We start from the raw sequence: 12,745 nt of genomic DNA on the forward strand, positions 1-12,745 counted from the left end.
AGTTTATGCATTCATTTATGACTTGAAGAACTTTCCTAACCATCTCAAATCACATGTATCCAGCACACAGCTGTCAATGAAAAAAGAAGTTTCCTAAATCTTTTACACTTCTTTATATCACTGTAAACAATAAGGACTTTCACAAAATCATGATCTTGCATTTTTGGAGAGAGTCTGGGGGACGGGCAGTAATATGTTTATATTTTAACTTAGGTAGCTGTATGTACCATGAAGAAAACAATTCCTAGAAATCTTTTTTTTTAAAAAATCCAACAGATATTAATGCTGGTTTTTAAGCACATGTCATTTAAAAATGAAACTACCAGAGAAAGATATTTCCAAGCTAAGGGCTTCCTATAAGCAATCATTCTGGAAACTTAAAGTTTTCTGCCCTGCTCTGCCCTATTGTTGTTTATTTTTATGAATTTACATTTTAGCAGAAAGACAAGATTATTTCATCCTGAATGCTTTAAGTTTTGTAAAGTTACAAAACAAAACCCAGGATAATAATTTTCACAGAATCCCTGAAATCTGACTGATGGGGAAAAATCTAGGCACTGCACCAATCTGCACCATTACATGGGGTTCCTGCAGGGTCTCTGCCACACAGCTGTAATGGAGGAACTGCCAGATACATTGTATAAACTGTGGTGGTGGTGTTTAAAAATAACTACTTTATTGTTATGAAGCATGAAACCATTTCCATTGCAAATCAGGACATTTTGAATGGCAAGGAAACGACAACAACATTGTGGTAGAAAGTCAAGCCCCATTTATGAAATGTAGTCAACATAATTTTGTTTAACCTGCAATCCAGTCAATCTCTTAAGCAAATGGATTAACAGGTGACAGACAGACTGCATCCAGCTTTGGTTTGCCCAATACATGAGACACATTGTCTAACTGGAGGGAGCTCAGCAGGGGCCACCAAGATGGTCAAGGCTGCAGCACTTTCCCCGTGGGGAGAGTCTGGGGAAGCTGGGCTTAAACAGTTTGGAAAAGGGAAGGCTTTGGGGGTGCCTAACAGCAGTCCCCAGTACCTAGGGGGAGCGTATCAAGATGACAGCTAGGCTCTTCACAGGGGTGCATGGCAGGAGGACAAAGGATAACTTGCATAAGTTGAAACAAGAGAGCTTCAGACAGGATATGAAGAAAAGCTTTTTCACTCTGAGGACAGCCAAGCAAGGTTGCCTAGTCTCTGTCCTTGTAGAGTGTGAAGACCCAAATGGATAAAGTCCTGGGCAACCTGTCTGACCTCAAAGCTGGCCCTGCTTTGAGCAGGGGGTTGGACTAGAGACCTCCTAAGGTCCTTTCCAGCTTATGTGATCCTATGATCCTTAATAACAGAGATCCTAGATAACAGCTTAGCACCTCGGGTCAGCCTTCTAGCTCAAAGAGTCAGTCTTGAGAAAGCCCAAAGGGAAATCCAGTAATTTCTCAGTTGTGGAACTGCCAACACTATGGCTGACATATAATGAAGTCTCCTAAATCAGCTGGGAAAAAGGGAGTTCCTGAAACATACTTTTCAGTTTCACAGCAATGAATGACAAGCTCTCCAAAGATCCCCCTGTGATACTCCATCTACATTCTGTGGTTCCACCAGTAAAACAAAGGGACAAAACAGCAGGCTAAAAATATAGCAAGTCCCAAAGCATCATGCTGCTACTTGCTGGAATGCAAACTCAGCCTGAAAAGTAGAGGCAAAGTACAAAATAACTGATGGCAAAACAATTGCACCTTGATGTAGATATTAATGAATTCCATCACTTTATCTCAGCAACAGTTTTTCCAATATTGTAACTGAGAATATAACTTTAGCTACATAAACCAGTAATTTTTAAAATTCTTTATCCAATAACAAACAAGAATTAACAAAATCTATGCAACACAATACAAGCAAGACATAATCACTGCAAGAAGTAGTGCTGTATTTTTGGAGACAGCATGAGTTACAGGACCAAATCTGACCATGTGCCTTGTCCTCTTCCACAAGGGCTAATTTTGTTGAAAGCAGAGTAATCTGTTTTGGCAGGCCATACGCATTTCCCTGTGAAAAAAGCTCATGACTCAGAGCACACCTGCTTGTCACCATAGCTGAAACACAGCTTTAACACAAGCTAGCTTTAGTGATCAGGAAATGGTCTTGTTCACTCTGCTTTCCTCCATTCCCTACCCCCCAACAGATGAATTAATATCTTTTATAACACAGATGAACTATACTAGAGGTCAGTATTATGACTTCAAGGGTTAATTATCAAAAGTGATGATTCTTTAAAACCACAGAAGCCATTTTTCTTTATTGATAGATACGTGAGACCTTCTAGAAATTAAAATAAAAATTGGTCAGAAAAATTAATGGCAGCAGGAACCACTTCTCTGAATCAAAAGGAAGAAAATGGGTTAGCTAAAAAAAAAACAACCCACCCCACTTGATGATCTCCTTATGTGCTTTTTCTAAACTTTAAAGTTCTTGAGTAAGAAAAAACTTTTTCCAGTTGTATCTCATTTACATGCCTTTCACAGTTCCTGATGTTGGGACTTTACACTTACTTTTATTTAATTTCAGGACATTATTTTAAAACTATTTCATGGTTTATGAAGATCACACTGCAGTTCTACAATATTGTAATGACTCAGTACTTAATGTCCACAGATCTAGTTCCTCACCCAAATCACTACTGAAGATACTGATATCGATGGGAAAAAGATCTTATTTGAGACTCCTATTAGACATGTTCACTCAGTTTTATAGCAAATTATGTATATTAGAACACGGATTCTATTGTTCTGCATACATACTTACTACACAAAGCATTAGAAAGCGTTTCTAAGAGCACTAGCACAAACTAGGAGCATAAATGTTATTCAAAACACAAATCTGAAGAATTCTATCTAGTTCCAAGATTTCAAGTTTCTAACATTTCCTCAATAGTCTTACCACTGTAGTCTTAACATAGAGGATATGCAGTAATAACTAATAATATTGTTAAGATTAACAGAAAACCAACAAATAAATAAAAAGGATTCTAGTTGAAATTCAGAGAGCCAGAACTAGGAACCTATCCCTTAATGATGGTATTGGTAAACTAAAAGTATTTGAATAATTCTCCTTCTATTCTTTCAGATCCTAACAACAGTTACAGTCACAATCTGGAGACATAATTGAAAAGGATGATAATTTAAATGCCATTAATTTCAGTGCAGGCAATCTGTATACAAGGAGCAGAACAAAACCCAAAGACAGAAAGTATGTAAAAGGGAATTCAAACATGAACGGTTAAAAAACCAAACTAAATCAAAGCGGAGCACAAGTAAAGGACAAGGGGCTCTACTGCACAGTGCATTAAAGACCATGGCAAAATAAAACAAGGAGCAAGTGATTAAATTTGAAATAAGGTATTTGCCATTGTAAAGTGATGGGAATGCAAATTATAACAGCAATTATGTTTCATAACTTTGTAGGGGAAAGGAAGATGGTGAGTATATTTGATTGTCGCGGAAGTCAAACAAAAGTAGATTTCAGAAAATGAGCTGTGAAGTGATACAGTCAGACCAACAAGAAAAAAAAAGAAAGAAAAAAAAAAAAGAGGAAAGAGACATGAATTTGGAAACACAAGTAGGATTTGGACACAGTTGGGATGTATTAAGCAAGACAAGCCACAGTCAGAGGATGCTTGATTGACAGGAAGAAAGGATTGCAGGGAGCAGGGAAATGGAAGAGGTTTCAGATCCATATTGCAGATCATCTTGGCAATGCTGCGCTTAGTGTTCAGACTGAGCTTCTCATACTTCTTCCAAAGAAGGTAGTCCAGACATTCATAATATATAGTAAACTGGTTGTTAAAAGTCAGAGTTACCGATCAGATAGGAAAGACGAAAGGCAAACATTTTCGTCCCACCTTTGAGAAAGTATGATGAGACAGAGTACAATGCCTAAGTTCACTTTGTGTTTAGCTACTGCATGAACTGTGTTTAACCACGCTGCTTCTGAGAAGTCTGATTTTAATAGTTTTTGCTTGTTCTTGGCCGTTATCCTAGCCATTCCAGGCGAACAGACTGTGTTCTGTACAGGACATATCTCATGAATAGCCATGGATTTTCACAGAAGCTGTTTATGTCATTTTAACTAGATATTGAAGATACAGAATCAGATGCAAGATGCTCTGGTATAAAAAAAAAAACAAAACAACCTACATAAGTGAATTGAAAGGATCAACGTGCCAAGTCTAATAACTTCCTCTTACCAGACACCAGTTACATATTTACATGCATACGTATTTTGTACTTGTTTGCTGGTGAAGAATTCATTTTCTTTAGAATTCCAAATTCAAAAGGAAACAATAAGTTTAGAGACTGTAAGACTCCTCCCCCTCCCCTCAGAAGAAAAAAAGATTACAAACATCCTCTGAACTCGACAAAATTTATACGCTCAGATGATTTGATAGGCTTCAACTGTTCTACTGCTTTTTCAGTGTTGTCTTCATGAAATATGGTCATTCTGCAACCAAGACACTCTGTGGGGCTAAAAGGCATTCTTTCTAGAAGAAATTGCTGAAACAATGGTAAAAGCAATGAAACCCAGAGGGTGTGAAAAGACAGATGAACTGAAAGTCATTTTCTGAAAATAGATATATCTGTCTTGCTTCCTTGAACAGCCATTGAAACATGCTGAGATTTTTTTTTTCTCCTAACTTACTCCCTGCCTGTTGATTCTTGTCAGGTCGTTTGTCATTTATAATACTGCAAAAATTTGCCAAGAGGAGTTCCATAATGTGTATGTTACCTCCATAACAAGAGCAGTTATAATAACACGGACGTTAAGTATTGCAACGAAAAACACTTCCTCCTCCCTGCTCCACTTACACTGTAAATATAAGGTTTTGGATGAACACAGTTTTAGTAAAAGAGTTCAGAACATACATTTTCTAATAAACCTTTCAGATCTTAAAAAAATGTTTTGATTTGGTATATGGCTCCATGTTTTAAAATCAATCCTTGCTGTGCACTGCACACCATTTAGAAATGATGGAAAACATCCAAATTAGCCTATACTTCTCACAGAACTAGACTGATATATACAAATGTAACAATGTAATAAAATACCTACTTATGATTTTGTCACTCTCACTTTCAAAATATTAGCATAACATTAATCTTAAACATGTCAGTCCACTATTCTTCATTTAGCAGTTATTTTATCGTTAATACAATGTTTCATGCTATCTGCAAGATTATTGATAAAACTTTAAGGTTTGCAACACAGAAGACAAGATCTGGTAAACAAGCTTTATGAACATTTAAAGCAACAATAACAACAACAAATCATTCAAAAGTACGCAGTCCTTGAAGAACACACTAGCCAGTAACATAATATGGTATGAACAGACATACCCTGGAAGCAAAGAGAGTAAGGAGATTCCATTTTATTATCATCGCCTTTCAGAATAGATTCCCATTCATACACATACTCAAAAAAAAAAAAAAAAGTCAAAACAAACTGAAATGTAAGTATCACTGTAAGCAGAAATATGTAGAAAATGCAAATGGAAAACCTGTTGTCTATATGAACACCAAGACAGCTTTCCCTCCAAAATTATTAGTTATTCCAAATTTTTAAAGAGGGAAAAAGAATCTCTCTTGAGATTGTGTCAACAAAATAGTATTTTATGTATACTCTTTGCATAGTACATGATCAAGGAAAATTAAAGATGATAGCATGTACATCAAAAACAAGGTCGTTACTATTATGGCTTATCTACATAAACAAAGACTTTAAAACAGCATCCTTTTCCAATTTTAAATAAATTGGAACATGATCTAAAATATGAGCTTTGCACTGAAAACAAAATCATTAAATGGTCACAATAATTCTTTTTGAAGATGGCAGAAGGATGGATTGAGGTTTGATTTTGGTACTTTTTTCAAGTTTTACTTCTGGTTGGGAATCAGTATGTTGAATTTGAGATCTGAAGTTACTTGGCTAATGAAAAAAAATAAATTATTTATCAGGAAATTTAAATGCATATAACATAATTGAAGAAAACAATTTTGGGACCAAAGAAAACTTTATCTAAGCCTAATGTTTCCATATGCATATGAGCTGCTGTAACATTCTAGATTCCCTGGTTAGCTACACTGATGAGAACTGAAACACACATACAGCCTCTATTTTGTTCCTTCTCTTCCCACACATACACAGAAGAGTTTAACTCTGCTATACTAAGTTCTACAAAGTATTTCCATTCAGAAATAGCCTGAAATTGGCTGAAGAAGAAAAATGACAAAAAAAAAAACCATGAAAAAGGACCCCCCCAAGAAAACCCCCAAAGAGCTTGCAAAAAACTCACTGAGTTGTTTTTTATTTATTGCAATAGTCTCAAAGTATTTAATATTCCCAACACATCCAGAATTATTTGCACATTCATTTATTAAAATTTATTACTGGTAGTATTTTGCTTTATTGAAAAAAGGAAACTCATTAGCCTGATAATTTGCAGTCTTTTTATATCAACAAAAAAGAAGATGAACTGCAGAAATGTAATTTTGAATTCTTTCATCCACTGACAGACTTACCTTTTCTGTGGCCTAGGAAGATTTTTTAACCTGATATGACTGCTGAGAACAACTTCCTTCTAACAGAACAAATTTAACTATTAAAAAAATGTAAGACAGACAGGAAATGTATAACTCAGTGCAAATAGAGAGCAATTGCTAAGTGTTAACAGAAGAAGCATTGAACCTATCTAAAGGGCAGAACAGCTGGATGTAAAGGAAAAACAAATCCTATAACTGTGCCCCATTTACTCGTATATTTTATGTGCTAAAAGTTAACACTGAAAACATGTTCTAAATCAAATCAAGATCCCGAATTTGTTTTATTTTGTATTTAGCCGTTAGCTACAACAATAAGAGTATTATTCTGCTAGAAAGAGTTGTGGCTTTCTGAAGCTATTTGAGTAGAGAATATTGTATGCCTCCTATGTTCAAGGTTGTCTTTGTAGTACATAAGAGCAGCTTTTCTTCTTTACACATCGATGGAATTGCTCTCAATGGTAATTTTAAAAAGATGTCTACTAGTATAAAAAGAAAGCCAGCATCTATTATTAAATTGTAACTTTCTTTCACGTTATTAATGTATTTATTTTCTAAACTTGTTTGCCTACTAACCAATTCATATTTCTCTATGAATTTAAGTGACATTTGAACAGCTGGATGCAGAAATATCATTGGCTAATGAGAAGACTTTTAGGAAGCTAAGTTTATTGCTATTTTTCAAGTATTCTCTATTTATAAAGGACATTAAGACACAACCATACATTTATACTGTAGAGAACAAGTGAAAAGAACACGAGTTTGCGAGGAACAGCACTGATCTTGCTTAAAATTTGTATTTTGTAAACTAAAGGTGACAGAGGACCATATGGAAACCCATGACAGAATAAAAATGCAAGCAAACTAGTGACAGAAGAGGGAAATGTACAACACATTTCCACACCAGTAATACTGTCAGTATTCACTCAGTCTCTATATATCAAAAAAACCAACAGGATTTGAAAGAAATAGTAATAATGTCAAGTGACTAAAAAATAGAATGAGTCTGAAGTCCTAAAATACGTTTTTCGGAGAAATTTTCAATAATACAAGATGGAGTTTGTGGGCATGGGTTTCTGTTACTTGTGAAAAGCACGGCTGGATCCTATGTAAGCACAGGAATATTGTGGAGATAGCATTCTCACCAGCTGATTGACTAAGGAGAGAAGGCAGTTACACTGGGTAACAGCTGAAGATTGCAACTGTTTGCAAATTATAATCACTACCTCTACAATGGGAACTCTGACAAATCTTTCCATTCAGAAATATCATTAAATGAAATTTGCTTAAGCAAAAACAAACAAAAAAACCCCTAAGCCATACTCATTTTCCTTCTATGATAGTTTCGTGTTTTGATATTTGTCCTGGACATGTACAAGTATATGTATTATATTTTAAAACAGAAACAACTATGAAATCTTCTTATGATGACTTCTTCTCTGTCTCTGCCTAATAACATAGCCAGAGATTTCTCCTAACCTCTACAAAATTTGTTGGGTTTTTTTTTACTTATTAATTTTTAAAATTATTTTTTTAATTTATTCTCAAAGATGTTTTTGTTCTAAGGGACATGACACACCAATTCTAAACACAAGTAACCTGTTCAAAGCTGGCCACAAAGCAGTGATATTTACTTCCTCTGACAATATCTTTAAGATTTATGAATAAAATTCAAATAACAGCACAGAAGAAATAATTACATCAGTTCCCATCATGGCTGATCCAAGCATGGAAGATTTTAAAATACAATCAATCCAAATGATTAACTGACATACAAGTGAAACTAGAACAATCTCTGGAGGACTCCAGGTGTGTACAGGTCTTGCATCTTTTTTTATGTTTACAACTGAAAACTATCTGCTTACTATTTTTATGATGTACTTTATTTTTTCATCCTAAAATCAAATCTATTTTTTTTAATCTTGCAAATTTGCAAACAATCTAACAAATTTCTCTCTTCCTACTCAGTTCAGTCTCGGTGGGTATTTACATAAATTGATTTTATTCCAGCAACCTTGCCTGTCCGACCTTGATATGTTGTCCGATTTTAATTTCATTGGGTCAGCAAATTATCTAAGTGTTGAAAGTTGTGTATGACACAAGCCTCGATGCTTTTGGAATCTTTCATTTTAGGTAAGCGACAGACATTCACTCTGAGACAGTCATCACTGCAGATAAATGATTACACCTCTCTCTTAGGGAAACATGTCTCACTAAAAAGCTTTTCTCTGTTACTTAGAAAATGTCTTCCTCTTTCCTTCTGATTATTTTTGTATCTTTCTCACATTCTCTTTTCAAAAGCCAGGCTTTAAAATGGTCAAGAAAAAAAGGAATATGTTGTTTGTTACTCTACTCCTTTTCTGCTGTAGAGACAACACTTTTTTCTTAGAGATTGAAAGAGTAGCAGAGGAAAAAATGGATCCTTAGCAACCTAAATGAAATCAAGATGTTGAATAAGAGGACAGCATCCTTTTTGGATTTTTAAAATCATTTCACATAAGTATCTATTTTCCTTGAGTCTGTTTCCTAGAATCTTTAGTAAAAGGCTACATTAAGCAAAAATGGTACTTTTGAAGGAAACAATATAGCTTAACACTAAGGTCTTCCCCCCCCTTTTTAAAAATAATATAGATTTTTTTCCATTTTTCTGAGAATTTTAACTTTAATTTCCTGCATGCCTCTCTTGGATTCTCAACTCAAAGAAGTATTTCACACCTTGATTTTTGACAAGTTAATGCCACTCTTGCATTTGTGGTTTGCTCTTATGTTCCCTTCTAGAGAAAAGAGTAGACTCTGCCTACAGGAGTAAGGTTAAGGCTAAGGTTTCTCAAGTGAATGAGTCACACTGAAAGTAATCTTTGGATATTTTGGTCATTCTCACCTTTTCTTTCAGGAAAAGGGAAAAAAATACGCAAACCCAGAAGTATTTTATTCCATAGGAAATTCTTCAGGAAAACCAGACATGGATCTTAGCACCATTCTAATGTAAATTGTTACTGACAAGACTGCATTATCTGTGCAAATGTTTTAGAACGTTATCCTTGCTATTTGTAGTGCATTTTCACCCCAATCCTAGCAAATGCAACTCTTGAATTTCAGTTAATCTTTTGACCCCACAGACACTCTTAAATGAGACTCAGTTGAGCAGGCATCGTAACTGCTGAGAAAAAGGACTGACTGGCCAACAAAGAAAGAGAAGTTATACTGGAATTATTGATAAAATGTATACCATTAATTCTCTTAAATCCTCAGTAAAGCAGGAGAGCAGTCAATAGGCTAACAAAAGTCCTTGTTTTATTCTGCACTTACTTTCAGCAAAGTAACAGAATCCACAGCATTAGCAATTTAAAATAGGAGGGAAGCAAAGCTGAGCTCAGCTGGAGGAAGAAATTTTGGCTTCCATTTGGTTTTGATTTTCTTCACTGGCTGTTTTTCTGCACTTCCTAAAAAGAATATCATACTTCTTTCATATTACCAAATCAAATAAGAATTGTGCAGCAGGACTCTTTGAACTGGGTGTAAAATATACTGTTCATAATACTTCAGTACAGATACTCAGTGAAAAAAAACAGAAGACCTCAAAGAAAGAACATCTCTGATTTACTTCCTAGTAAATCTTTAATTTCTAGTGGTGACACTTTTTAGGTTAGCAGTAAGGGGTATTTATGATATCCAAAAGCTTTTTATACAACACTAAGAATATTAAGAGTACTTTACTACCATCCCTAATGCATACATTCACCTCCTGTTCCTGAATCTCTCCGGTAACAGGAGAGATTTGTTTCAAACAAAAAAACTGACCGCGGATATCCTGAACAGATATTAAAGACCACAAATAATTTCTAATCTTATTAAACATTAGACAGTATTAACAGTCTTATAAGGTACATAAATCGTCTATTTCCAAATGTTATTATTTTTTCTGGTTTCCAAATAAACCCTGTTGCACAACTATACTTAGGAAAAACAGGACTTACACATTTTCTGATGCAATTTAATCGAAGATTTATAACTTAAGAATTAAATGTAGATATTTGTAGTCACTAAGCCAAAGCAATGACATTCTTTAATATTCACTTGCTTCTTTGGAATGCTTTTAGTTCTCAGAAGCTGTTTGAATACTGACTCGAAGTCAAAAGTCTCCTTTTCAGAATCCGTAAGAGGCGAAACCATTATCTTTATGATTTTATTGAAGGAAATTGTCTTTATTTTAATCCCTCCCCTCCCAAACGCTCCATAAACACCTTTTATAAAATAAAATAATCTCTAATAACATTTCCCATTTTGCCGCTATGTCAGCATTTTTCTGCAAAATCGAAACAGTGAAGCTAGCTTGTCTTTCAAAAAATATTTTTCAACATTTAGCCAAAATTAATTCTAAGTGTATCAATGTATTTGTTCAGCTCTGAAAAAGTTTTAGACACACAAAATCAATCCTTAGATAATTCTGTAACAAGTAAGCAATGAATTTCCTGTTAAGCTGCCCACAAAATTGCCTAGATTTGGATGCCAGCATTCTACCACAATGGATTGTTTAGGAAAACACAACAATAATGGAAAAAAAAACCCTCTTCAAGAGTCAGTTAAGCCAAATGATTAAACGTAGCTTCTCCTACCCATATCTCCCTGTTAAATCCAAAGAAAGATTTATTTGCAGTTATTTAACTGCAAATATGATTTGTATGGTTATTTATATTGTAATTTATATTGTTACCAGGAAGCAAAAGTTACTTGGTCATCATAAGATTCCTAAGCCTAATGAAGCATATACTTATATCAAACTAGGAAAATGACATTGCTATCATATAAACATTTTTGGAAAATGAAAGCATTCTTATACTTACTCTTTATAATGGATGCTGAAATTTAAGTTACTGTTACTGAATGTACTTTTTATATAAGTACAGAAAACATTTACAATCTATTTCTCTATGATAATTTGGATGGAACCAATTTATATACTGAAAACTAGAGAGATCATAGGATTTTAAGAACAGGTGAGTATTTCCATGGGGACATAATAAATTCAAATCTAACAACTCTCATTAAAAAAACAGTTAATTGAATTCTGTTGCCTAGTATTCTTACAGTACTTAAATCTTTTGAAAATGCATTAAAACTACCAAACTAAAAGAAGAGCAGTATCAAACAGGAATAATTTTTAGCCAAATGCCTGCTGCTGCTTTTACGACATTCCATATTTCATCATTATAGAGTGGCTTATAAACTTGTATTATTGCAGCAGCTTTAATAAGTAGAATTGAAGTGGTAGACTGTTATTCACACATCACATACCACTTTAACATCAGTATACATTTCAGGTTTCTCACCTTGTCAATCATTTTACGGGCTTCCATTTCTTCAGAATTGGGATTTTCCAACTCAATAGTGTAAGTACCTTTGTCACTCTGGTCATCCTCATTGTCCTTTTCAGTAGCAGCAGAAATATGTTGGCTTTTCAACTTTTTGTCCATCTCCTGGTTCTGACTAGGCCTATGGCCAAGGCTTCCTGAACTCCTTAACAATGCAGCTTGTAAGACAGGTAATGCAGCAGAGGGTTCTTCTGATTTTTGTTTTAAAAGTTTTGCATGAACACCATGTACCGCTCTGTGATGCGATGAGCTAGCTTGCACAGATGAAGGGACGGCTTTCTCTCCTGACGTAGGTTTCACTCTTTCAGCTCGTGCATGAGGTGTTGGAGATGGAGATTCTGGGCACAGAGCTCCTACATTCTGAGAAAAAGAGTAAGAACGTCTCTTGCGAGGATGGTCTTCATCAAAAAACTCAATCATAAAGGCAGTCTGACTCAAACCAGCTTGCTCTTGCTGCGTTTCTGTGGCATGGACTTTCTGGTGTGACTTTTTCAGCTCCGTATGATGATGCCTTAAGTGTTCTTCAAGTGCTGCCCGCTTACTATAATGCCGGTGTGCACCAGCGTTTTCTGAATCACTTTGTGTACCATCATCATGCTTATTCCCTAGAAGCAAAGCAAAAGAATATATAGCACAATGAGGAAAAAAAAAAAAAATCTAACAACAAACCAACCTAACACATATAAAAGAAACTGGCAAACTAAGAAAGAAAGAATTTAAAATTCATTTTCTGTTTAGAGTCCAACAGCTTTCATTACCTGGCTCTGCAAATTTTGTACAGC

General features: G+C 34.9%; 1 protein-coding gene across 11 annotated transcripts in view; it reads right to left on the reverse strand.

The window, feature by feature from the left end:
• CEP170 (centrosomal protein 170) overlaps positions 1 to 12,745 on the reverse strand; it is a 106,458-nt gene that overhangs the window by 43,379 nt on the left and 50,334 nt on the right. For all 11 annotated transcript variants that reach the window (XM_075496005.1, XM_075496013.1, XM_075496014.1 and 8 more), the window contains one exon: positions 11,922 to 12,568. In XM_075496005.1, the coding sequence (XP_075352120.1) occupies positions 11,922 to 12,568 (647 nt within the window). The remainder of the gene's footprint in view (positions 1 to 11,921; positions 12,569 to 12,745) is intronic.

Source organism: Mycteria americana, chromosome 3 (genome assembly GCF_035582795.1).
Source record: "Mycteria americana isolate JAX WOST 10 ecotype Jacksonville Zoo and Gardens chromosome 3, USCA_MyAme_1.0, whole genome shotgun sequence".
Lineage (NCBI taxonomy): Eukaryota > Metazoa > Chordata > Aves > Ciconiiformes > Ciconiidae > Mycteria > Mycteria americana.